Source organism: Bombina bombina, chromosome 5 (assembly GCF_027579735.1).
Source record: "Bombina bombina isolate aBomBom1 chromosome 5, aBomBom1.pri, whole genome shotgun sequence".
Lineage (NCBI taxonomy): Eukaryota > Metazoa > Chordata > Amphibia > Anura > Bombinatoridae > Bombina > Bombina bombina.
The window spans coordinates 841339551-841365214 of NC_069503.1; the positions used below are offsets into that span (position 1 = coordinate 841339551).

Sequence of the window (25664 nt, forward strand, 5' to 3'; positions counted from 1 at the left end):
CCAGATCCAGGGATCCGGGAGCGGTTCTGATAGATGCTTTGACAGCACCTTGGAACTTCGGGATGGCTTATGTGTTTCCACCCTTCCCGCTGCTTCCTCGATTGATTGCCAAAATCAAACAGGAGAGAGCATCAGTGATTCTAATAGCGCCTGCATGGCCACGCAGGACTTGGTATGCAGATCTAGTGGACATGTCATCCTGTCCGCCTTGGTCTCTACCTCTAAGACAGGACCTTCTGATACAGGGTCCATTCAAACATCAAAATCTAACTTCTCTGAAGCTGACTGCTTGGAAATTGAACGCTTGATTTTATCAAAACGTGGTTTTTCTGAGTCGGTTATTGATACCCTGATACAGGCTAGGAAGCCTGTTACCAGAAAGATTTACCATAAAATATGGCGTAAATACCTATACTGGTGCGAATCCAAACGTTACTCCTGGAGTAAGGTTAGGATCCCTAGGATATTGTCCTTTCTACAAGAAGGTTTAGAAAAGGGTTTATCAGCTAGTTCATTAAAGGGACAGATTTCAGCTCTGTCCATCTTGTTACACAGGCGTCTGTCAGAAAATCCAGACGTCCAGGCCTTTTGTCAGGCTTTAGCTAGGATCAAGCCTGTGTTTAAAGCTGTTGCTCCGCCATGGAGTTTAAACTTAGTTCTTAACGTTTTACAGGGTGTTCCGTTTGAACCCCTTCATTCCATTGATATAAAATTGTTATCTTGGAAAGTTCTGTTTTTAATGGCTATTTCCTCGGCTCGAAGAGTCTCTGAGTTATCAGCCTTACATTGTGATTCTCCTTATCTGATTTTTCACTCAGATAAGGTAGTTCTGCGTACTAAACCTGGGTTCTTACCTAAGGTAGTCACTAACAGGAATATCAATCAAGAGATTGTTGTTCCATCCTTGTGTCCAAATCCTTCTTCAAAGAAGGAACGTCTTCTACACAATCTGGATGTAGTTCGTGCCCTCAAGTTCTACTTGCAGGCAACTAAAGATTTTCGCCAAACTTCTTCCCTGTTTGTCGTTTATTCTGGACAGAGGAGAGGTCAAAAAGCTTCTGCTACCTCTCTCTCTTTTTGGCTTCGTAGCATAATACGTTTAGCCTATGAGACTGCTGGACAGCAGCCTCCTGAAAGAATTACAGCCCACTCCACTAGAGCAGTGGCTTCCACTTGGGCCTTTAAGAATGAGGCCTCTGTTGAACAGATTTGCAAGGCTGCAACTTGGTCTTCGCTTCATACTTTTTCCAAATTTTACAAATTTGACACTTTTGCTTCTTCGGAGGCTATTTTTGGGAGAAAGGTTCTTCAGGCAGTGGTTCCTTCTGTATAATGAGCCTGCCTATCCCTCCCGTCATCCGTGTACTTTTGCTTTGGTATTGGTATCCCAGAAGTAATGATGACCCGTGGACTGATCACACATAACAGAAGAAAACATAATTTATGCTTACCTGATAAATTCCTTTCTTCTGTTGTGTGATCAGTCCACGGCCCGCCCTGTTTTAAGGCAGGTAAATATCTTTTAAATTATACTCCAGTCACCACTTCACCCTTGGTTACTCCTTTCTCGTTGATTCTTGGTCGAATGACTGGGACTGACGTAGAGGGGAGGAGCTATATGCAGCTCTGCTGGGTGAATCCTCTTGCATTTCCTGTTGGGGAGGAGTTATATCCCAGAAGTAATGATGACCCGTGGACTGATCACACAACAGAAGAAAGGAATTTATCAGGTAAGCATAAATTATGTTTTCTGGTACTCAGTGTACCAGGAAGTAGTGCCTCTCTGTGTCGCAGCAGTAATTTGATCTTGGCACTTGCGGTCACATGACCGGCTTTACTTCATAACGTTTCTGAGGAAAAAGTTGTTTTTCTCCATTTCTGGGTGATCCGGTCTTAATTGGTAGCGGTAAGGCACCTCAGTAATTGAGGTGTGGGGTTGCCTGAGGGGTATTTTAGAAGTTTATTTGATGTTTATTAAATGTTTTTTCTTAACTTTTCTCACATAATTTTTGATCCTAATGTCTCTCAGGATGATGCTGTTAAAATAATACCTCAGCTTTCTCCTTCTATGTCCCAAGCCTTAATGGCGTCACATGCAGTGCCCTGTGGTTCCTCTAACTCCTAGTGGAGTTTATTTAAAAGCAGAAATTGCTGCCCAGGTATCAGCGGTATCTGCGGCTTTAGCTGCCATTCCCAAATTACAGGGAAAATGCAAGAGGAAATCTAGAAATCAGACAGTAAGGTGCCTGTCCTCAGTTCTGCTTCCCAAGTCTAATGAGAAAGATACATCGGGACTTTCTGAGGTTGAAATCTCAGATTCGGACAGTATAATTCCTTCTTTTGAAACTGAGGTGGTATCCTTCAGATTTAAGCTTGAACACCTTTGTGTATATTGTTAAAGGAGGTTTTAGCTACTTCAGATGACTCTGTCGTTGTCACTCCTAAGAAATCTAGTAAACTTGATAGTTTCTTTGATGAACCTTCCACTTTTGAGGGTTTTCCTTTGCCGGACCTTGCTAGGGAGATTATCTCACAGGAATGGGAGAAACAAGGGGTGTCTCTTTCCCCGTCTCCCATTTTTAAGAAAATGTTTCCTGTCGAGGACTCCATTAAAGACCCTTGGTATACTGTACCCAAAGTTGAAGGGGCCATTTCCACTCTGTCGAAGAGAATCACTTTTCCTATTGAGGATAGCTGCTCTTTTAAGGTTCCGGTGGACAAGAAGCTTGAGGCTTAGTTGAAAAAGATTTATGTTCATCAAGGTCTCCAATGGCAACTTGCGGTGTGTATTGCCACCATGACTAGTGCGGCATCTTATTGGTTCGACGACTTGTCTGATTCTCTTCAAGAAGAGACTTCCTTGGATGAAATTCAAGATAGAATTAAAGCTCTTAAATTGGCCAATTCCTTTATTGCAGATGCCATTTTACAGGTTGTTAGACTAGGAGCTAAAACTTCTAGTTACGGTTGAAATCCTGGTCTGCGGACGTTTCCTCAAGTCAAGCTTCTGGCGATTCCTTACAAGGGCAAAACCTTGTTTGGACCCGTTTTGGCAGAAATTATCTCTGATATTATGGGTGGAAAAGGGTCTTATCTCTCCCGTTGTGGATTTCTCAGGAACATCTGTCTCAGGGCACATGCTTTCTGAGACCTTCCTAGGTGATCGTAACCACGGACGCCAGCCTGCTGGGCAGCAGTCTGGAACTCGTTAAAAGCTCAGGGCCTTTGGACTCGGGAGGAGTCTGCTCTTCCCATCAACATCTTGGAGTTGAGGACGATTTACAGTGCTCTATTGGCTTGTCCTCAGTTGTCCTCAGCCCAGTTTATCAGTTTCCAGGAGACTACATTAACCTCTATGGCTTACATCAATCTCAGGGAAGAACTCTGAGTTCCTTAGCCATGAAGGTTACTCTGATTCTTCAGTGGGCAGAGACCCACAATTGCTGTCTATCTGCCATCCACATTCCAGGAGTAGACAACTTGGAAGCGGATTTTCTGAGCAGACAGACTTTTCATGCCGGGGAGTGGGAACTCCATCCGAAGGTGTTTTCCAGCTTTGTCCTCAAATGGGGGGTGCTGGAGTTAGATCTGATTGCGTCCCGTCAGAACGCCAAGCTTCCAAGGTACGGTTCAAGGTCAAGCGATCCGCAGGCTGTCCTGATAGATGCTCTGGCGGTTTCTTGGGTTTTCAGGTTGGCATACCTGTTTCCTCCGTTTGCTCTTCTTCCACGAGTCATTGCTCGTATCAAACAGGAGAGGTAATTGGTGATTCTAATGGCCCCTGCGTGGCCTCGCAGGATCTGGTTTGCCGGCCTAGTGGAGATGTCATCTCTCCCACCTTGGAGACTACCTCTAAGGAAGGACCACCTGATTCAGGGTCCTTTCCTTCATCCAAATCTCGTTTCTCTGAAGCTGACTGCTTGGAGATTGAACGCTTGATTCTGTCTAAGCGTGGTTTTTCTGAGTCGGTCATTGAGACCATGATTCAGGCTCGCAGGCCTGTTACTAGAAAGATTTACCATAAGATATGGCGTAAACATCTTTATTGGTGTGAATCAAAGGGCTACTCTTGGAGTAGAATTAGAATTCCTAGAATTTTATCTTTTCTTCAGAATGGCCTGGAAAAAGGATCGTCAGTCAGTACCCTGAAGGGTCAGATTTCTGCTTTATCAGTTTTACTACATAAACGTTTGGCGGATGTACCAGATGTGCAATCTTTTTGTCAGGCCTTGGTCAAAATCAGGCCTGTCTTTAAGTCTGTTGTTTCTCCTTGGAGCCTTAACCTTGTTCTACAGGTTTTATAGCTGGCTCTGTTTGAGCCGTTGCATTCCATAGACATTAAAAGTTGTTATCTTGGAAGGTTTTGATTCTTGTTGCTATCTCTTCTGCTCAAAGAGTCTCGGAACTCTCAGCTCTGCAGTGCGATTCCCCTTATCTTATTTTTCATGCTGATAAGGCGGTTCTTTGTAATAAGTTAGGTTTCCTTCCTAAGGTTATTTCTAATAGAAATATTGATCAGGAAATTGTTGTTACCTCTCTATGTCCTAATCCTTCTTCTTCCAAAGAACGTTTGTTAAACAATTTGGATGTTGTACGTGCTCTGAAATTCTACTTACAGGCGACTAAGGATTTTTGCCAGTCCTCTGCCCCACGTAAAGGTCAGAAAGCTACTGCTACTACTCGTTCTTTTTGGTTACGAAGTATAAATCGTTTGGCTTATAAAACTGCTGGACAGCAGCCTCCTGAGAGAATTACGGCTCATTCCACAAGCTGTTTCCTCTTCTTGGGCTTTCTAAAATGAAGCTTCTGTGGAACAAATTTGCAAGGCTGCAACTTGGTCTTCTCTACATATTTTTTCCAAATTTTCCAAATTTGATATTTTTGCCTCGGCTGAGGCTTCTTTTGGGATAAAGGTTCTTCAAGTGGGTGGTGCCTTCTGTTTAGGACTGCCTTTCTTGTCCCTCCCTATTTCTCCGTGTCCTCTAGCTTGGGTATGTGTTCCCAACAGTAATTACTCAAGCTTAGGAAAGAAAAACAAAATTTATGCTTACCTGATAAATGTATTTCTTTACGGATATGGTGAGTCCACAACCCCTTTATTTTTAGACAGTTGTTCTTTTGACTATAACCTCAGGCACCTCTTCACCTTGTGTTACTCCTTTTTCTCCATTTCCCTTCGGTCAAATGACTCGGGGTTGTGGGTAAGGGAGTGATACTTAGCAGTTTAACTGTGGTGCTCTTTGCATCCTCCTTCTACTGGCCAGGAGTGATATTCCCAACAGTAATTACTCAAGCCGTGGACTCGCCATATCCGGAAAGAAATACATTTATTAGGTAAGCATACATTATTATTTTTTTATTTGCTTTTCACAACAGGGGAGTACTAGTTCATGCGACCCATATAGATAACATTTAGCCAACGCCCGAAGTTTGTGGCTTACACTGCACTAATTGGATAAAATGCAAGTCCATAGATAATAAATAAAAAGTCATGTGATCAGGGGGCTGTCAGAAAAGGCTATTATTGTATTGTATTAATATAACCATGTTGGTTATACAAAACTAGGGAATGGGTGATAAAAGCATTATCTATCTTTTCTTCTTAAACGGGAAGAGTCCACAGCTTCATTCATTACTTTTGGTAATTCAGAACCTGGCCACCAGGATGAGGCAAAGACACCCCAGCCAAAGGCTTAAATACCTCCCCCACTTCCCTCATCTCCCAGTCATTCTTTGCCTTTTGTCACAGGAGGTTGGCAGAGAAGTGTCTGAAGATTGAAGTTAGTCTCTTATAAAGGGTAGTACTCTTCGAAATGGGACTGGAGTTTTAAGTAATCCTGTTAGCCTCTCATTGAGAGCATGGATGAAAGTCCGGAGATGCAGAGAGTGTCGTCTCTGCGAAACAATCCCGACTCATGTTAACAGCTCCTTGGCAATCAGTGTTGACGAGTTTCGCTGCCTGCCTTTATTCACTCAAGTCCATGTCAGAAGCGATGCTACTATCTGTCACACTTGAAGGGCTAACAGTTCAATGGTTCACAGCACCACAGTATATGCTAGTGCACGGTGTATAGGGTAGCTGCAATCACCCCAACGTAACTATCTTGAAAATGTGACACCAGCACTGTGTAAACTTACAAAACACTTTTATTTGGAGTTACATAAAAAGCAGCAACGTTTCGGGGTTTAACCCCTTAGTCATGCTAAATGTACACAGCATTTCATGGTTCTTTTAACCAGAGCTGGAAGGCAGACGAGCCGAGTCAAGAGCCAAAGCGAGTAGTCAGACAAGCCGGAATCAGAGTCAGGAACAAGCCAGGGATCAGGAACCAGGAGGGACGTCAGACAGCCAGGTAATACACAGGAGCTCTCACAAACAGGTCTGAGACAATGCAAGGGCAAAGCATACTGAACAGAGGCCCTTTAAATAATAAGTGATGACATCACAATTCTGAGACTGCATCCTGTTTCACATGGATGATGTACACCAGTCTGGCCATAAAAGGAAGTGCAGGAAATGAGCAGCATCACACAGTATGCACCAGAGTCAACAAGAGAGGTGAGTAAAATGGCTGCCAGCAGCACATGGCAAACAAAACAGGGAAAAAACCCTGACACGCTCTAATTTCATTTCCGTACTCTGACCGAGTGACGATGGAGAGAGTCTGTTCGTTAGTTGTCTGGTTCACTGGAGGTGGTGAGTGCCACAGCCATTGGGGGTGTAAGGTGCCATTCAGCTTTTGTCCATATTTGCAATCTCCAAGTTATAGAGGATTCTGATTTTTTTAGAGACGGACATCTCCAACTAGGAGTATACGTCTTGTGAGGAGTATTAAATGGTACTGATTATCCATGCCCATCAGTTTTGTTCCGATTGCCGTGCTAGAGTACTCTCTTCCCCCGATTCAGGGAGCGTAGTGTGCGTTGAGCCATCCACCCCTGAGGATTCCATGTCCAGTGAGGCGCGTGCCCCAGAACCTTCTTTTGCTACGCAAGCAGGTGTCCCGATGGCCATTACTCCTGCTCCAGAAGGCGGCTTGTTTCCTCCAGAGGTTACGGCACGGTTCCGCATGGCCATATCTATGGCGCTGGCACATTTATATCTCCAAAGAGAAGTATTTTTAAAATACTGTCCGTGTTCTGTTAACCAGGGTCCGTCTAGGGTGAGATCGCCTGAGTCTGTTAGACCTTCTGGGGAAGCGATGGCCTCTGAGGCTTCAGGGGCCTCTCCCTCGGGACCGGGGTCGTCCATTGATCTGGCGGGGGAACATTTTGCCTTCCGTTATAGACTGGCACGTCTTCGTGTACAACTAAGGCATGTTTTGGCGGTGCTGGAGGATCCCAGTCCTACTGGGCCGGGGGATCCTCTGTCTTCTGTGCCGAATGGCAAACTGGGTTAGAAGTATGGGGATGAAGCCAATCTCCTTGACGTCTGTTTTTCCTTTCTTTAAGTATCTGTTCCAGTTCTGAGCTTGGGAGGATAGGGCCCCTGATCGGCTGGTCCTGTTAGCGTGCCCATTCTCCTTGGGCATTCACCAACGGGTGCTGCCTTCATTTATTTGATCCGGATAGGATGTGTTTAATTTGTTTTTACGAAGCTCATGTCGGTTATAATTTTCCGTTTTGGGAACGTTTCTTCTCTGGAACTGGTACTTGCGATTTTGTGGTCGTGTGGGCACTTCCTCGGAAGTTGCACAGTACTATATAATGACATAGTTATGTTTATAGTTTATCGATCCCTTCGGGGGCTTAGATTTTTCTTGTACCTTGGAATGTTTCGGAGCATTCTCGTCCCAGACGGGTCCTGGTCGGGCGCTAGCAACTGTTTCTTACAGTTCATTTTACCCACGTGGTGCCGGTGTGCTAGTTACCCTGTCGAGTGCTGGGTTGTTCACTTTGATAAGTGTTCGTTTTTTCTTGTTGCCTCCATTTCTAGAAATCGGAGGGACTGCATCGGTCCGCCTCCCGTTCCTACTGTTGAGGGGGTTCCGGACTCGGAGCCTGCTGAGGCTCATCGTGAGAGGTCCTTTGGCCTTGGAAGCGAAGTTTATCCATTCCTATTGGGTTTGGATGACCTTTGGGCGTCGGGGGTACCAGAAGGAGGGCAATTTCGTTTTCACTCTTGGTATCTTCTGGATGTCTGTTTTTTGTGGCCTAGTCGCAAGTACCTCTCGTAGGTTGCTGGGGCTACTTTTTTCCCTTCTTGGGTGGTCGCGTCATCTGTCATCAAAACTTTCGATTTTGGAACACCTGCATGTCCCTTCAGGGGAGATTTGATAACTGCCTTAGGGTTAGTTTTGCTGCGTCTCAGTCGGGATCTTATTGTTGTTGTCAGGGGTAGCTATTGCTCCTTGATGTGGGCTCGTGGTTGTTTGTTTCAACTGAGCTGTCGGTAGGGCTGAATTGGTCTTTTATCAATTGTTTTTCTACCGTTTCTCTCATCTCTTCTCCATGCCTATGGCTGGGGAAGTGGTTCCTTTGAGTTTGCCCTCCTTTGGGGAGTTTTTTTTTTTTTTTGGAATACAGTATAAATGAAGCCCCAGAGGTCCTTCTCTTCTCGTTTTACAAGTGGTTCTGCCCTTCCTTGCATGCAAGAGGTCTTGGGACTGGATTCTGGTACTGGGACGCTGTAGTTCATCTCCCTTGGTTGGGAGTGGTCCTTTGGAAGGAAGCTGTGTAGGGGTTCTGGAACCCAAGCACGTAGTGTCTTTCTTTGCTTGTGGTATCAAGCGAGATTAAATAATGGGAGGTGTTCTCCCATGGGCTTGTTCCCTTTTGGCCCCTCCCTTTTTCCTCTGAGGTGTGGTTCGGAGAATTTTGTATTTTTGGTATTCGGAATGGGTGTCAGGGATCTGGCTGCTCTGTTGAATCATGACCGTGTACTTCCAGTTGCTGCGATGTGGCCTAGGGTATACCTAGCCTGCCTAGTAGTTGAAGGCTTGGAGTTTGAAGCCTGCTGTGGCAGCTTTCTATCCTGGTTTCTGCCTCCGGTGGGGGGTTCACAGTGTTTTATCCCTCCACTGCTTTCATTGGCTGCTGGTGTTGGATGTTCTTCTAAGGTTTGGATTTTTTCCTGGACGAGAGTCGTTTTCGATATTTGTCTCCCACGTTGGCTTAGGGTCAGCTTTGCTGCCTTGAGGCAGAAGCTCGCAAGTTCTTGGTCAGAGGTGGCTGTGTGTTTTCACTAGCATTTTTTCTCTGATAGGATATATAGTTTTGTTTTTTCTAATTCTTTTCTGCAGGCTCCGAATTTCTTCGGTTTTATATGCTACCTATGTTTGACTAGTTTTAGCTGTTGTGTCCGCTAGACTAGGGTACAGTAGGGAGCTTACGGCTTTCTTGGAGCACCATAAGTCGTATGGTGTTGTCAGAGATCTGAAGATAGACCTTGGTTCTTCTTGTGATCGCCTTTTCATAGGTGTGAAGTTGATTTCTAGTCCTTGTCCTTCTAGGGAGTTCATTTCCCTGGGCAGTTGTCTTTACAATCTTGGGTTCGCTTCAGTCGTTTTGAGGTTTTCTTACCTTAGTTGTTGGTCCTTTAGATATCTTATGGCCCTCCATTTTTTCCCCCCTCGGGGGTAGCTGAAGGTTCTCTTCCTTCGGGTTGGGGGTTAGTTCCGTGTGATCGGAAAGCCTGCGGGATCTGGCTCCTCTGGGTTTTTTTGTGCTCAATGGATCTAGGGATCCGAGTGGGCTCTAACACGGCCTTGTAGGTTGTTTAAATGATGGGCAGTTACTTGGTTCTTAAGGTTTTTAACCCCTTGTTTCTAAGTGTTACAGTTTTTTATTGGGTGTTGGGTAATTTCAGGCTGTGCTGCCCTTCGAAAGGTGTCACCTTCTGTACCCGCCCTTTGTTTGCATTCAGTGTCCTCTATAGCTTGGGTAGTATTTTCCAAAAAGTAATGACCACATCTGTTCTCTTCCCGTTTAAGAAGAAAAACTTAAATTATGCTTACCTGATAATTTTCTGTTCTTCTGACGGGAAGAGTCCACAGCTCCCCGCCCACGTTTTACCTATGGGGCGGACGTATTTTAGTTTCTATTCTTCTGGCAGCTTTTTCACCCTGATATTTCTCTTACTTGTTCATTGTTCCCTTGGCAGAATGACTGGGGAATGAGGCAAGTGGGGGAGGTATTTAAGCCTTTGGCTGGGGTGTCTTTGCCTCCTCCTGGTGGCCAGGTTCTGAATTCCCAAAAGTATGAATGCAGCTGTGGACTCTTCCCGTCAGAAGAAAAGAAAATTATCAGGTAAGCATAATTTAAGTTTTTTTAACAATAAAACATTTGGAATAGACTGTCCCTTTAAATGTATTTTCTTAATATATTATATTGACCTTCATAATTTTGAATGGATAGTGGCATCATTCTTGTTTTGTTTTTGTTTTTAAATCTACTAGTAAGCAGCATGGTAAAACCAAAAGATCTACAAAATATACTCATTTCTGAGGAGTTTTTCTGACGATAATGTAACCAGCAGTTAATATATTAATACCTTAAGGGACATAATCAAAATTGAAATGTGAACAAGTGCATTTTAATCTGAATCGAACCATTTTTGCAATATAATTATATTTGAAAAAAAATGTGATTGCTATTTCAGAACAGAAGCTTACACACACATGCTGTGGATTCCTTGTGCACCCTCATTCAACACACTGCATATGTGCATTTGTCACTGAAACAGTGATAGCTCTTTCCGTTTTGACCATTATGTCCATTTAACATTTTATCTTTTTTTTTTTTTTTTTCTTCTCTTTTTACCTTGATATTGGCAACTGCTGTTTGTGGATAGATTTTCACTTTTTCACCCACAGAGAGATTGTCACAACTGTTGAAGAAGCTTTTTGAAACACAAGAATCCGGAGACCTCAATGAAGAATTGGTTAAAGCAGCTGCAAATGGGGATGTAGCCAAAGTAGAAGACTTACTCAAAAGACAGGATGTGGATGTGAGCATTTTTCTAATTTCTTTCTGAAATACTTCTGTAACTTTTACACAGTAAATCAGATTGGGAAGGAAGATTTCATGTATATATCTTGAGTCTTTTCTAGTAGCACTTGCCAATGAAGACTGATCATTCAGTAAGGGTGCAGACAAAAGCTAATTTATTTTAAAAGGTTAGTAATAACATCCAAACAAGGTTAGTTAGTTACTGCTCCCTTTGTGGCAAAAAAAGGAGATAAATCAAGTTGTAAAGAGTGTCCTTGATGAGAAATTTGCATACCATGCCACCATGATATTCATATGTTCTAAATTAGTGTCAGGGGATCATGTTGTGTTTTATTAATAAAAAATAAAAAAAACTACCTAGTACCAGTCAAGTTACATAAATTTTATCCCTTGAGTTCCCCAGAGTGTTGGAGAAATTGTGGAATGAAGGGTCCTACCTGGTCCTGTACCGTTTTACAACCATACGGGGTGAAGGCTAAACACTTATGTGCCCAATTGGGACTAACGAACATTTCCAGCCCTGATCTTGCTCTTCTCCATATAGCACTAGATAAATTAGCTAAAACAATCCAGCGTCTCTTAATTTAAATTTTGACAACTAATATCTAGAAATTGGAAAAAAGCCCTCCCTCCTAGATGGCAAGGAGTCTTGGAAAACATTACCTACGTCAAATCCATGGATGAAAATGTCTATAGACAACTTCAACAAATTGACCGACACTGACAAATTTGGAAACCTTGGGATTCGTTGGCCTCTGACAATCCTTAGATTGGCTGTAGTAGACAACTGGCCAAGCCCCACGTGTCTCATAGTACTGTGCGACCCCCCTCTTTGTTTCCCTACACTCTCCTCACATATTTCTTCCCTTCCCTCTGAAACCCCCCCTTTTTTTCCTCTCTCAAATATTTCTTAGGATAGATTAAATTTATACCAGATTAATATATTTTACATGTAGGTTGTTAATCTGTTGTAGCCCTATCCATTGGGTTTGTTTAGTCTAGTTCTTTTTAATTTTTTATATATTATTGTTTTTGTGAAATGTTGCCTGTTTTGTACAACAATTAATAGAAGAAGCATACAACTTTGTAATTTTTCAGAACCGTTATTTACAGCAGATATTTGTTATTGTGACGTTATCTCAACCATTATTTTTTTTCAGTAGATAATATTACTTGTGAAGAGCATGGACTGCCTTTAAATTGAGGACATTAGTCTGTCGAGTTGGTTGTTTCTTTCATTATGATGTCTCCATCGAGCTGTCATGTACCTTTGTGTTGATGCTACTCTTGTATATTGTTTATTTCTTTCTAATGGTGGTGAGATTCCACGAAAATTCTTTACTGTTGGGTATTCATCAGACACCCTACAGTAAAAAGCTTTAATATCTCTCCCACTTCCTATTCCCTCCCAGTATTTATTTGCCTAGCTAAGGAGACAGGCATGCTCTGTACTTAATGGATTTTAATCTCAGTGTTTCCTAAATGGATATTTCCTAGAAGAGAGGGAAATAGGAGAGTACTTTGCTGTGCAATGTAAATCTTCTCTATGGAGTTGTGGTCACAAACCTGCCACGGGTGTTGCTGGGAAGTTCCTTATGCCTCCTCCTGTTTTGCCCATGCTGATGTACTTTTTCAGTATATCCTCCACTGTCGGTTACAGTGCAGGATGTGCTCTCTACTGTATCCTCAGGATTATTAACAGATAAGCACAGTGGAGGGGACATCATCTGGGTAAGTACCTGCAAGTCTTCAGAGCCCACAAGCTATCAGTACGCATATGTACATCATAGCCAGCATATACAGCAGGATGATAATCTCCACTGCTTTCACAGTTATACAAGTACCAGGCGTAGCTCACTGTCTGTATTTTCTGTGTGTTTCATACAGGCTTTTAGGGGGGTGCATCCATATGTGCATCATAGCCGGCATACAGCCAGATGATATCTCAGTCGAGTTAACAGCCATACAAATAACAGACTGTTTTCATGGTCTGTACTTGTGTCTGTTAGGTGCACTTTTTATTTGACAAATATGTAGTGTCTTATGCATTAACTTGGTTGGCCTCTTTACATGCATCCTGCAGTTAGCATTTTGTTTTGTTCCCGGGCCTAAAACCTTTCCTCTGTGCGAGCGTTCTCTTCTCCGGAGTTTTAAGTATTTTCCTCCCACGCATTACAGGTTCATATGTCTGCTTTTCCTTATTTAAGGTAAACCTTTATTAGCTTTTCTTGCTTTATTATAGTTGTTTTACAGCTTTGCCTCCTTAGTAGTCCCAAGCTTAGGTTCAGCTGCCAGTTTGTGTACTCGCTCAATTTGACAGCTGCCAGTTTGTGTACTTGCTCAGATTTGAAAAGACTGAGCGGTATACATCTGAACTTACAGCAGGAATATTGAGCCAACTCTGGCGGTTATTAATTTATAATTTGCAGAGGGACAGTGTGCAATGTCAGTCCGGAAGGGGTTACGTTTCCCGCCTTCCCAGAATAAGCTCGCAGGTTGCCTTCTCTTTCTTCCTCAGTTTGGGGGCGTCCATGTCTCACTACAATCGGATTCACGGTTTGTTTCACCAGAGGGGTGAGATTATTCTATATCATGAGCAAAGTTTTTTTTTTTCGGTGTGCATGTTATTGTTTGTATTTACAAATCACTTTGGAAATCGTAGTGAACAGTATATTCGCTATTCCTACAGCGCTTCTGACACTTATTTAGTTGTGTACTGGGTTCTACTAATTGGCTGACAACTTTGTAAAACTCTGTTTTTCCTTGCATGCCACATTAGTCTGCCTAAAACATTTTTGTACTTTTTATCTTGTTTTTTTTTTCTATACCGTCTTAACTGAAGTTCTTAGACTTGTGTTCACTTTACACTATTGCAGGATATTATTATGGAGAATAATAAGAACAAGAGAACAAACTATTGAGCTGTTGTTCATTCCTGGTAGAGCACTTCTCTCTTTGTATGCATTTGAATTATGACCCTGGGGAGGTCTCCCTAAGGGTGATAGGGGAAACCAGACGTGGACTCCTTGCCCAGTGAAGCTTAGAGGAATATGGCTGCACCTCACTGAGGAGGCCCATAAGAGGCCAAAACTATCATCTGGGGTTGTCATGTTCCTTGTTCAAAGAAGATTTGCCTGGTATTTTGGGGCTGGACTGACCATACTTGGCGGGATCAAACTGATATGTTTCAGGAAAGTGTTCCTTTCATGAAAAGCAGAACTGGGCGAAAAGAGGCTGCTCCTAGGTGGTGACTCGCCATAGAACAAGCTATTAAGCTGTTGTTTGTTCCTTGTAGAGCGCTTCTCTCTTTGTATGTATTATTATGGAGAAGACTGATGTACGAGTATGTGTATTATCTATGGGTTTATTTCCCATCTGATTACCATGTATTTATTCTGTTTGTCAAGTGTTTTCATCTCTGTAAGGGGTGGATTTGTGTCTTGACTCTAACTACTACGATTATATTTTGATGCACAATTGTATACCCTTGAGTTCTTATTGCTGTGCAATGTTATATTGCTATACATTGCTGTGCAATGGTGTGACTTTACTTGTAAGAGGTTACTGTAGGATATTTCTTATATCCAGTTATATTATTGTAATTAGTGTTTATTACTGTAACACAGCTAATACTAATTAATATTGTTATTTGTACAGTCCAGTACATTGGTTTTGCTACCATTCTCATGACAATTACTTTAGTGTAATCAGTGTGGATTCCTGCAATAGAGCTAATGCTACTCTTATTGATTTATGCCTTGTTGGCATTTGTATCTTCTGATTAGGTCCTGTAATCAGTGTGATTTCCTATTTTAATATTCATATTCTGCATATTTTAGTTAATTGCTTTCTTAGCATTCTTTTTACCGTTTATATTACTGTAATCAGTTGAATTACTGTATTAAGTCTAATACTACTGTGTATTACTGCATCTGCAATTGAGTACATTGTTTTTCTATCATTGTTTTATACCGATTGTAGTTTGGTATTCAGATTTAATTACTATAATACTACATATTGCAGTATGTTCTGTTTCATTACATAGTTTGACTAGCATTTCTATACTCTATCTTCTGGTAACCAGAGTACTTTAATGTAATAGTGCTAATGAAGCATTGTTGTATGCAAGGTTCAGTACGTTGCTTTGCTGTAATTTTCTTAACAGTTTATCTTTGTAATCTATGTGGTTTACTGTAACGGCGTTAGCAGTTTCATTATCACTTATTACAGTACTCAGTGTTAATTACTGTAATGAAGGTAATAAGACTATGTTGTTGTATGTAGAGTTCAGTACATTCTTTTCTAGCATTTTTTGTACCGATTGACGATATTAAGTGCGCATTGCTGTAATAGTGCTTCTGATACTGCTTTTGAGGTTTGTAAAGATCAGTACATGGTTTTGCTGATCTTTATTTGTATCAACAGAGAGGGGGCGCCCTAATATAGTCAAGGATGGTAGCTAAAGCTCAAAAAGGCCAAGATAATGTTTTTGATCTTTATTTGTGATGATTATCTTCTGTTATCGGTCTGTCTTACCTTATTAAAGGACCACTAAACACATTAGAATAGCATAATCAATACATGCATAATAAAAAGACAACACAAAAGCACTTCAATTTCAAATAAGAAGTAGTTACATTTTACTTCCTAATGCATAAGGTGACAGCCATCAACCAAACACAAAATGCATATACGTATATCCTTTGAATCTTGAACATGTTTATTATGAGCTGGTGCCTCAGAAAGTGTGCATGTAAAAATATTGTGCACATTTAGATAATGGAAGTGAATTGGAAAGTTGTTTCAAATTGTGTTCTCTATTTGAATCATTAAAGTTTAATTTTGACTTTACTGTCCCTTAATACTTATATTACAGCTTTAGTTGTATGCATAGTTCAGTACGTTCAGTCTCATAATCTGGAGGTTGTGGGTTCAGGCCTCTCATGAAGCACTTGCTTTTTTTCGAAGCTACTGCATATTTCTGTAAGTAAGGTTATGTGCTTTACATTGCTGTCAACTTCTACATCGTTTTGTAAGTAAGGTTCTGTATGTTGCCTTGCTAGCATTTTCTTTACAGAACATTCTGTAATATGAGTGATTTTCCTGTAATGGTAATGATAATTCTACATATTGCTGTATGCAGATTCCAGTACATTATTTTTATCTGCCATTTAGATTGCTGTACTCTGTGAGAGTGCTAATGCTACTACATTTTGCTGTTTGTAAGGTTTTTTTATGGTCTTTTTGTTCTGGAGCAGTCTCCTATTTATTTTTACAAAATGACTTAGATCTGTACACATTTTTTTTTTTTTTTTGCAATACCTATTTTTCAGTCCAATCCCTAGTTTGGTTATGGCTATATATTCTGTTTACCTTTATCAGTGTCTACTGTATACGTTTTTTTTTTTTTTTTTTAGGAAGATTTTCTTACACCCTCTCTAGGGTTCTGGCATCCAGACCACCTTTCAAGTAGAGTAGTGGTAATTTTTCCTCTAGCTCTTTAAAAGGTCTAGATGGAAATGGCCTCTATTAGTCTTCTTTCGTTGGATCTTCCTTGTTCCAGTTTTCTTGGGAATGATTTTCTTGGTATTTTAGGATAATCTACTTATAGACTCCATGCTTTTTTTGGATTGAAGTAAGGTTAGCGTTTGCAAGGGAGTTAGAAGCTGGTCCCTTCTCTATGTCATGGTTTTTGTATATAGCTTACACTTCATGGGACCTTTTAGAGGTCTTGAAGCTTAGTCTATATTTTAGATTGTTCCTGCCTTTATTTTCAGTCTAACTTAATTTTGGTGGTAGCTTTCATGATGATCAGGATGGTTCTTGTAACATTCTAGTGATGAAGAAAGTTTTTCATACTAAATGGACAGAGGTTCATCTCTGTGTCATTCAGCATGCTTTATGCTAGGGACACAGATAACCATTTTGACTTGTGGTTATCAAATGGAAGAAGGTTTCAGTGTTTTTTCTTGGTCCTGTTTAGCCTCGGGAGACAGAGGATGCTGATCTGGTTTAGATGTTCAGCACTACCTTGCAATATCTCTTCAAAGTGTTTAGTTCTGTTTTTAAGGACTTTTTTCCCCTTTCCGAGGTCTTCTGCTTGGAGTTTAAACGTTTCTTTCGTGTCCAAATTTTTTTTATCCCTCTGTCATAGATGTCTTATTTTAAACTTGTAGGTCTGTCTATAAGAAGATTTCCTATAGGTGTATCTTTCTTAGTGTTCTGCTATGGGTGATACTCAGTATGCTGTTTGGATTCCCTGAATCGTTTTCCTGTGGGCTGAAACAAGGTTTCTTCAGCCAACATTTTCTAAGGTCACTTTTTGAATCTTTGTTTTTGTTACACAGATGGCTTTTTTATCTCTGTTATCAGACATTTGTTCAGGTTCTGGTCAGTTTTAGTCTTGTTATCAAGCCTTTTTATTTTTTAGAATTTGATATTGGTTCTAAGATGTTTTACTTATTTGACCTTTTGAACCTAGGTTCTAAATCAAACTTTGTCAGAGTGACAATCGCACTTTCTGAGGGTAGTCTGGGTATTACAATTTTTTAGTCTTCAGGCTACTAGAGGTTTTGACAGTCTTCAGTTTAAATAAGTCAAGAAGAATTGACTGAGAAAGTTTTTAAACCTTTTGAATATAGATATAATGTAGCTATATAAACATGATATAAAATATAACTTTTTATTGGTTTGCATTGCATTGCCTTCCAACACACTCATTACATTTTGCATTTAATACCACAATTTAAAAACACTTTCTCTGCTTATTCCAAAATACTGTTAAGTAAATGCGGTAATGTATTATATTCTGTTGGTCGATTTTAGTGTTCTTAGTTAAAGGGACACTTAACACCTGTCTTCTAATAATCCCTTAAACCTACATTTTCTTATTAGTAAAAATAAAATAATCACTGTTTCTATTTTATTCATTCCTTTTATCCCAAACTGTTGAAGGAAATTGCTTTGAAGTACAATGTTGATCCAGTGCTTAATTTCCTATCTAAGCTGCCATATTGTAACGTGCGTTTCAGGGGCACAGCAGTCACATGCTCATGATGCTGTCACATGACACACACAGCATATTACTTAGAGAATCACATCTTGCTGCAGCGTGAGCTGCAGCCTCTGAACATACATATTTATGTATCACTCACAGTATAAATGTATTAGCTTTCCCTATCTAACACACATATTATGCAGTATAATTGAAATAAAATGCTTTATAAGAACTGTTTATGTTTTTAACGCCCCCCACAGTTTTGCTCTTCAAACTGCCCACAAGTTTTATGCTCTAAGCAAAAGCCGTTTCCAGTGCACGGCTTCAGGGCAGGCACTATTGTCATAAATCATTTGTAAGCTGAAGCTCCGTGAGGGAGAGAGGGAGGCTCTCAGAGTCAGACACGCTGGATATACTGATATACTCCGTGCAGAGCAGATTTCTGCTTCTTGTGATCTCTCCTGCTTATGTACCAGCTAATGTGATCAGTTAGTAATGATTGTCTGTTTTATTTAGCAGTGTGATCTGCTCCTGTCACACCCTCTGATGATCACACACAGAGTTCTGCTCTAGTGACTGTGTCTTGGCAGAGGGTGTGACAAGAGCAGATCACACTGCTAAATAAAACCGGATGATCATTACTAACTGATCACATTGGCTGGTACATAAGCAGGAGAGGTCATAAGAAACAAAAATCTTCTGCATGGAGTATATCGGTATATCCAGCGTGTCTGAGAGCCTCCCCCTCCCTCTCTCCCTCACGGAGCTTACAATGATTTACGACAATAGTGCCTGAAGTTCACTGGAAACGACTTTTGCTTAGAGCATAAAACTTGAGGGCAGTTTGAAGAGTAAAACTGTGGGGGGTGTTAAAAACATAAACAGTGCTTATAAAGAATTTTATTTCAATTGTTCTGCATAATATGTGTATTAGATGGAGAAAGCTAATACATTTATACTGTGAGTGACAAAAAATAAGTATCTTCAGACACTGCAGCTCACACACAGATGTGATTCTCTAAGTATATGCAACAAATAATATGCTGTGTGTGTCATGTGACTGCTGTGCCCCTGTAAGGTATGTTACAATATGGCAGCTTACATAGTAGAATCAAGCACTGGATCAACACTGTACTTCAAAACAATCTTTGTCAACAGTTTGGGGTAAGAGGAACAGATAAAATAGACAGCAGTGATTATTTTATTTTTATTAATAAGAAAAAGTAGGTTTTAGCATTTTTCATCAGGTGTTAAATGTCCCTTTAAAAATATATAAGTAAATGTGATCCAATGTTGAACAGAACCCTCCTAGACTGACGTCTAAGCTCCTTCAGTCCGGGAGCTGCATTTAACTGATTCTGAATAATATTGCCATGACCGCTGGTTATAATCTTAAGAATAAATAGTTGGAGACAAGCTGATTAAAATATGGAGATGGACTCCATAAGCAGGCTCTCCTGACGCGCGTTTTGCAAACGCTTCTTCAGAGGGCAAATGTACCAATGTGGTTTCTAGTATCGGGAGAAGTGATGGAAATTTAACATTTGATATTGTGTTCTAGATCTTTGCAGGATCTTTTTATTAGTGTAATTTTTTTGTTTTTATTTTCTGCTTTTCCCATTTAGTTCATTGAGCATTAAAAGTCTTCCCAGAATGCCAATTATTTGTTCCCTACCTTATTTAAAAATTATTAATTAATAATAATAATTAATATTATGTATTCTAGATAGCAGGATTTTCATCTCTCTTGCATTGTAAATTAAACTTCTGAATGTGCTTAGTCTTCCTAAAATATAACTAAAAATAATAACATTGGAACATTCTATATTTATTTCCATTTTCTTCATAAATGGAAAGAGTCCACAGCTGCATTCATTACTTTTGGGAATTCAGAACCTGGTCACCAGGAGGAGGCAAAAACACCCCAGCCAAAGGCTTAAATACCTCTCCCACTTCCCTCATCCCCCAGTCATTCTTTGCCTTTCGTCCCAGGAGGTTGGCAGAGAAGTGTCAGAAGTTTTTTTTAATAGCCTCTTATGGAGGATAGTACTCTTCGGCATGGAACTGGAGTTTTAAGTAGTCCTGTCAGCCTCTCAGTGAGAGCATGGATGAAAGTTAGAGTCTGGAGATGCAGGTAGAGTCTTTCTGCAAAACCATCCCAACAAATATTAACAGCTTCACAAGCAATCAGCATTGATGAGTTTTGCTGCCTGCTTTCTTCTCTCAAGTCCATGGCAGAGGCAATGCTACTATCTGTCACACTTGAAGGGCCGTGTTCCTGTTCCATGGCGTAGATTCCGGTAAGATCGTTTCAATTTCTTTCATTATGATTGCCTTGTATTACAAATGTTTTCCCGAGAGGCTACGGCCTTGCGGGACTAACTATAACTCAGGGTCTCAGTGAGGCTCGTTTAGTATCTTGGAATCAAGGGTTAATTTCTCCTGTGGGGGGTTATTAAACAGGGGTTTTTTAATCATGTTTATGTGATTCGACCTGCTTATGTGTGGTGTTACTTAGGCTCTTGACTATGAACATAACGGCCTTTGGAGGTGACGCAGCCTTTACGGTTGAGCGCGCCTTTTCTGGACCGCATGGTGCACCTGGTGACCGGGCGTGGTCACGTTTTGATTCTCCATTTCCGCATTCCTGACTGTGTGGCGATGGAAAATTTCTGGTCTGCTGGTGTCTGGGTCCTAGGAGGTGGTGAGTGCCCCAGCCATTGTGGGTGTCAGGTGCCATTTACTTTTCTTATTTGGTCCGTTTTTTGTATTCAAAATCCCTGTTATGGAGGATTCTGATAATGTGGAGATAAATGTCTCTGACTCAGAGTCTATTTCTCGTGAGGAATACGAATTGGCCCGGATGATAAATGCCCTTCAGTTATGTTCAGAATGCCCTTTTAGAGTGCTCAATTCCTCGGGATCAGGGAATCAAGGAGCCGCTGAGCCATCCGTCTCTGGGGGTCCCGTTCCCGAGTGGCGAGTTCCCTACCACCAACTCTTACTACACATGCAGGTAACCCAGATTTTACTTATCCTTCTCTGGAAGGTGGCTTGTCCCCCCCCCCCCCGGAGGTTATGGCACCTTTTCACATGTCCATTATTATGGCGCTGGCGCATCTGCAGCTACCAGAAATGTGCTTACCATATTGTACGTTTTGCGTTGACCGGGGCTCTTCAGGCATGGGAGGCCTGCTCAGCTATCTGGGGGAATGACTGTCCCTGAGACTTTAGGGGGTCAACCTTCGGGTCGTGTCGTCTTCTGCTCCGGCGAGGGTATGCTGCGCATTTCGTTATATATGTCCTTTTGAGGCACGTTCTGGCGTTGTCGGAGGATCCCATCCTTAACGGATACGGGAATTCTCAGTCTTCTACTTCAAATGACTTGCAGAATTAGCTATATGAGGATGAAGTAATCTTCTTATAGCCTTGTTATTGAGTATCTTTTCCAGTCCTGAGCTGGAAGAACATGATCCCGGTTCTGCGGGTGTGTCTGTTCTTCTTGGACGGTAACCTAAGGGTTGCCTTAGCTTATATCTTCATCCGGTAGGATGATTTTTTATTTGAGCTCATGTTAAGGTATTTCCTTCGGGAAAGTTTTCTGGAATCGATACTCGTTTTTTGTTTTTTTTCACAGTTTACTTCTACGGAAGTTTGTTGATGAGAACATGTTAGTCCTATGTTAGAAAAAATAAAATGCTGTCTATTCCCCATCTCTGGGGATGACTGTTTGCGGCCTTGAAAGTATCGACCCTGAGTTTCAGGCTGGTCCTGATTGGGTTCACTCTTCTGTCTTGCGGCCTATTTTCAGATATGTGGCGCCTGTTCTGCCTGGCTGGTCCGGTTGAGGCGCTAAGTGTTTCACATTATTATTTGTGTTATTCCTTGTTTTTCTTTTACAAGTTCAGCTACGCATTCTGTGAGGGCCTGAGGGTCTGCGAGGCGTGGGGGTCTGGTTCAGTCCTTGTTAGCCCCTCTAGCTAGTTGACTGGGATTCAGTGAAATTCCGCTGCAACACTCTGTTTTCCGTTATTTCGTTGAGAATCGGAGTGTTTCCTTCCCCACGCGGGTTGAAGGTGGAGGGGCCTCTTTGCCGCTGGCCCTGAGGGTCTTGCCTTTCAGGTGCTCCTTAGAATTGTCTTTTTGGATTTGTTCCTTTTGAGGTTCTCTTCCCTCTTGTCGAGATTTCTGGGCCTTGTCCGTTTCTCTTTTTATGGGGAGGGCAATGTGGTTTTTCCTTTTTCGGGAGTTTTTGTTTCCCTATCAGGGACGTTAGGCTATGTTGTCTCCTTCTCTGTGCTTCTCTTAGGGGTTTTGTTCTCCCGGGGTTTGGAATGCTCTGCATTCTTTCTCCTTGGGTGTGGTCCTCCGGTTGCGTACTGAGGAGATATGGAGACTTGCCTTTGTTTTACTTGCTCTTCGAGTGACTTCTTTGAGGTTCTCCCTTGGTCTCTAGAGTCTTGGTACGCCTCTGTCGTGCTCCAGTTCCTTTTTGGAATGTTTGGACTCTTGTAGGGGGTGTTCTCTTCCTTTTGGGTTGAAATTTGTGAGTGAGTCTTGTTCCCATTTCTCCAGGCTAGTCCGGTTATTCCCCGATGAGGTCTGATTTTTTTAGACGGGGTATTCGTGTTCCCTGGGGTGTTGTTTGTTTTAATCAATCTGGGGCTCGGGCCTATATTTTGGTTTGGGATCTTTCTGGAATTCTGTAATCTTATGATCCTGTGGCAGGTTGGGGCGATCCAGTTTTTCCCAGGGAACATAGGCTTTGGCCTAAAGAATGGCTAATTAAGCCTCCTAGTAGCGGGCGTTTTGATGCGCTACTTATGGTTTGCCTTTTCCGTTGAACAATGTATATTCCCCTTTGTGGGGAGTTCTTTCTGTGTTCTTAGGAACATCTGGATGTCTTTCATTTGGCTTTTGTGTTCATCAGACTTGGCTCATGTATTGTGAGCATGTGCACTGTTCTTATATGTGCCCTTCCCTTTGGGGGGGGGGGGTTGGGTCCTTCTTATGAAATGTTTTTTTTTCCTGGAGGTTTGTTTTCCTGTCCTGTGTGCAGGAGGTTGGAACAGGTATTTTTATCCTGTAAGGTGACCAAGTTCACCCCATTTCGTCCTTCCCTAGGGGTTGGTGTTTGGGGTCCTTTCTGTTCCCCTGTTTTTCTGACCTGCCTGTCGCTTGGTCTGGTACGGTGTGGAGCAGGATCTGAGAAATGTGTTTGTCCTCTGGCCTTTTGTGGTTCAGTGAGCCTTCTTATGTTTTTGTGCTTTCTCTATGTTCAAGATATTTGAGAAGGACTTATGGCTTTTGGATAACCTGTGATGTGCCCACTGTTTAGTGGATGTTTAGCGGTCTGGCAATAGAATTTGATATCTCTTTTCAGTTGCTCTTACTTGCCGGCAAGTATTCTTTTTCAGAGTCATCCTAGTATGACTTTAGTGTGTGAGTTGACTCAGGTGTTTCACTTATCTGGGCTTGCTGCTTGTGTCCGATCTGTGAATATTTAGATATTCTGAGTTATCTGTAACTTGAGGACTCTGTCTTCAGTTGTCTTTTTAAGATGCGGTTGCATTGTATTTAGGAGAAGTTTTCTTCTTGGTTTCTGTTCCCGGTCTTAACCTAGTGGTTTCTGCGTATTCCGGGGTTTGACCTGCTGTTTTGGTCTAGTGGTTAGCTTAGCGGCTTCACTTCCTGTAGGTTGAGAGTTGGCATACCCACTGTGGGTGCTGGGTTTTCTCGTTGCCTGCCTGTCTCTCAAGACCAGTTCAGGTCTCTGTGAGCTTAGCTTGGTTCTCGGGGTTCCTTTTTTCATTTGGAACCGGTTGCACTATATTTGAGGTTCCTTCGGGGATCCTTGATTTTTTTGCTTTCACGGTTTCTCCTCTTTTGGGAGTTTTTGGTGCCTCACCCTCAGAATGGGCCGCCTTTCTACCCTCCCGTTTTGCATTCAGTGTCCTCTATAGCTTGGGTATTTTCCCAAAAGTAATGAATGCAGCTGTGGACTCTTTCCATTTATGAGGAAAAACATAAATGATGCTTACCTGATAATTTTCTTTTCTTCAGATGGAAAGAGTCCCTGCCTGTGTTTTTCTATGTGTCATCTGTTGTTTTTATTCTTCTGGCACCTTTTCACCCTGATATTTCTTTTACTGTTAATTGTTCCTCGGCAGAATGACTGGGGGATGAGGGAAGTGGGAGAGGTATTTAAGCCTTTGACTTGGGTGTCTTTGCCTACTCCTGGTGGCCAGGTTCTGAATTCCCAAAAGTAATGAATGCAGCTGTGGACTCTTTCCATCTGAAGAAAAGAAAATTATCAGGTAAGCATAATTTATGTTTTTTATATTTTTATACTGACCAATCAGTTCTATTTCTAGGTAAACGGTCAGTGTGCTGGACACACAGCCATGCAAGCAGCAAGCCAGAATGGACATGTAGATATTCTGAAATTGCTTCTGAAGCAAAATGTCGATGTAGAAGCAGAGGTAAACATTTTATTATATATATCAACTTGAGTTTTTATAGCTCTCATAGATTTCATTGTTGATTTAATAATTTGTTGTAACCCTCTTGAATCATTAAAGGACCATGAAATAGTTGAATTTCACTGATACATTTTATATTTCTTTCATTTTTCGCCCCCCCCCCCCCCCGTATCATGTGACAGCCATCAGCAAATTACAGACTTATATAAGTGTACCATATGAACTCTTGCAGATGTTCAGTAGTAGCTGGTTCCTCTGAAAGTGTGCATATAAAAACACTGTGCAGTTTCAAAATGGAAGAAAACTGGAAAGTCTGTTAAAACTGCATACTCTACCATGAAAGCCATTTTTTTACTTTAGTGTCCCTTTAAATAATTTAAAATTGCTTTGTGTATGTTTGAAATGTATACTAAAAATAAGGCAACAATGTTCAGACAGCTCCCTTTTCACTGTATCATATCCCATCACAATCTACAAGCTTTCAATATATCAGTTGTTAGAATAGGCATTCTGTACTTTAATGTGATGTTTTTCTCTGGAAGACCACACTTATTGCTTATAGCCTCTGAGGTATAAAGTAGGTTTTCCTCTCATCAGAATCTTCATGTGAGGGTATGCCCTTGGTGACAGCAAAACAAGTTCCTATATACTGGTGTAGGTGCATTTTTATTTAAATCTTGCAGAGGCTTCTTGCATATATTTACATTGGATTTAAGTAGTTTGGAGAAACAAATATTATTGCAGTCCTGTATTACTTTCCTTATGAAGATATATATATATGGTTCTATAAATTCAACAACCTTTTGATGTATTTAGTTGTGGAGCCTGATGGCAAAAATGATAAATGTGAGAGAGCAGTATTATCATTTTTTTCGCATGAATGGGATGATTTTGTGGATTCTAGCACAAGTGTTGCTCATTTATTTGACCTGTGATTGTCATTCCCACCATGGTCACAATCCTATTCCTTTGTTTCAGCTACTCCTGATTAAATGTGCATATTCATTTGAAAACCCTGCTGCTCTCTGTATTCTCCTACCTTAATTTACATATTTCAGCATTCAACATTTTTTAATGTTTTTGCCCCAGTCAATTACACATTTGGAAGAAGAGTTTTACAAATAGGGCGTTCACATTAACCAATACCCTTTTCCTGCCTTTTTCTATACTAAGCTGTTCTAAAATGTCTTTGTTGTTACAGATAATTGTTGTGCTGTCACCAATGGTTACCTTTG

The 25664-nt window shown here is 41.3% G+C and overlaps 1 protein-coding gene across 2 annotated transcripts in view; it reads left to right on the plus strand.

Annotated features, from left to right (window-relative positions):
• The window catches only part of MIB1 (MIB E3 ubiquitin protein ligase 1), a 476845-nt gene that overhangs the window by 197842 nt on the left and 253339 nt on the right, over window positions 1-25664 (plus strand). For both annotated transcript variants that reach the window (XM_053714972.1, XM_053714973.1), the window contains exons 9-10: window positions 10815-10948; window positions 24322-24429. In XM_053714972.1, coding sequence (XP_053570947.1) covers window positions 10815-10948; window positions 24322-24429 — 242 coding nt within the window. The remainder of the gene's footprint in view (window positions 1-10814; window positions 10949-24321; window positions 24430-25664) is intronic.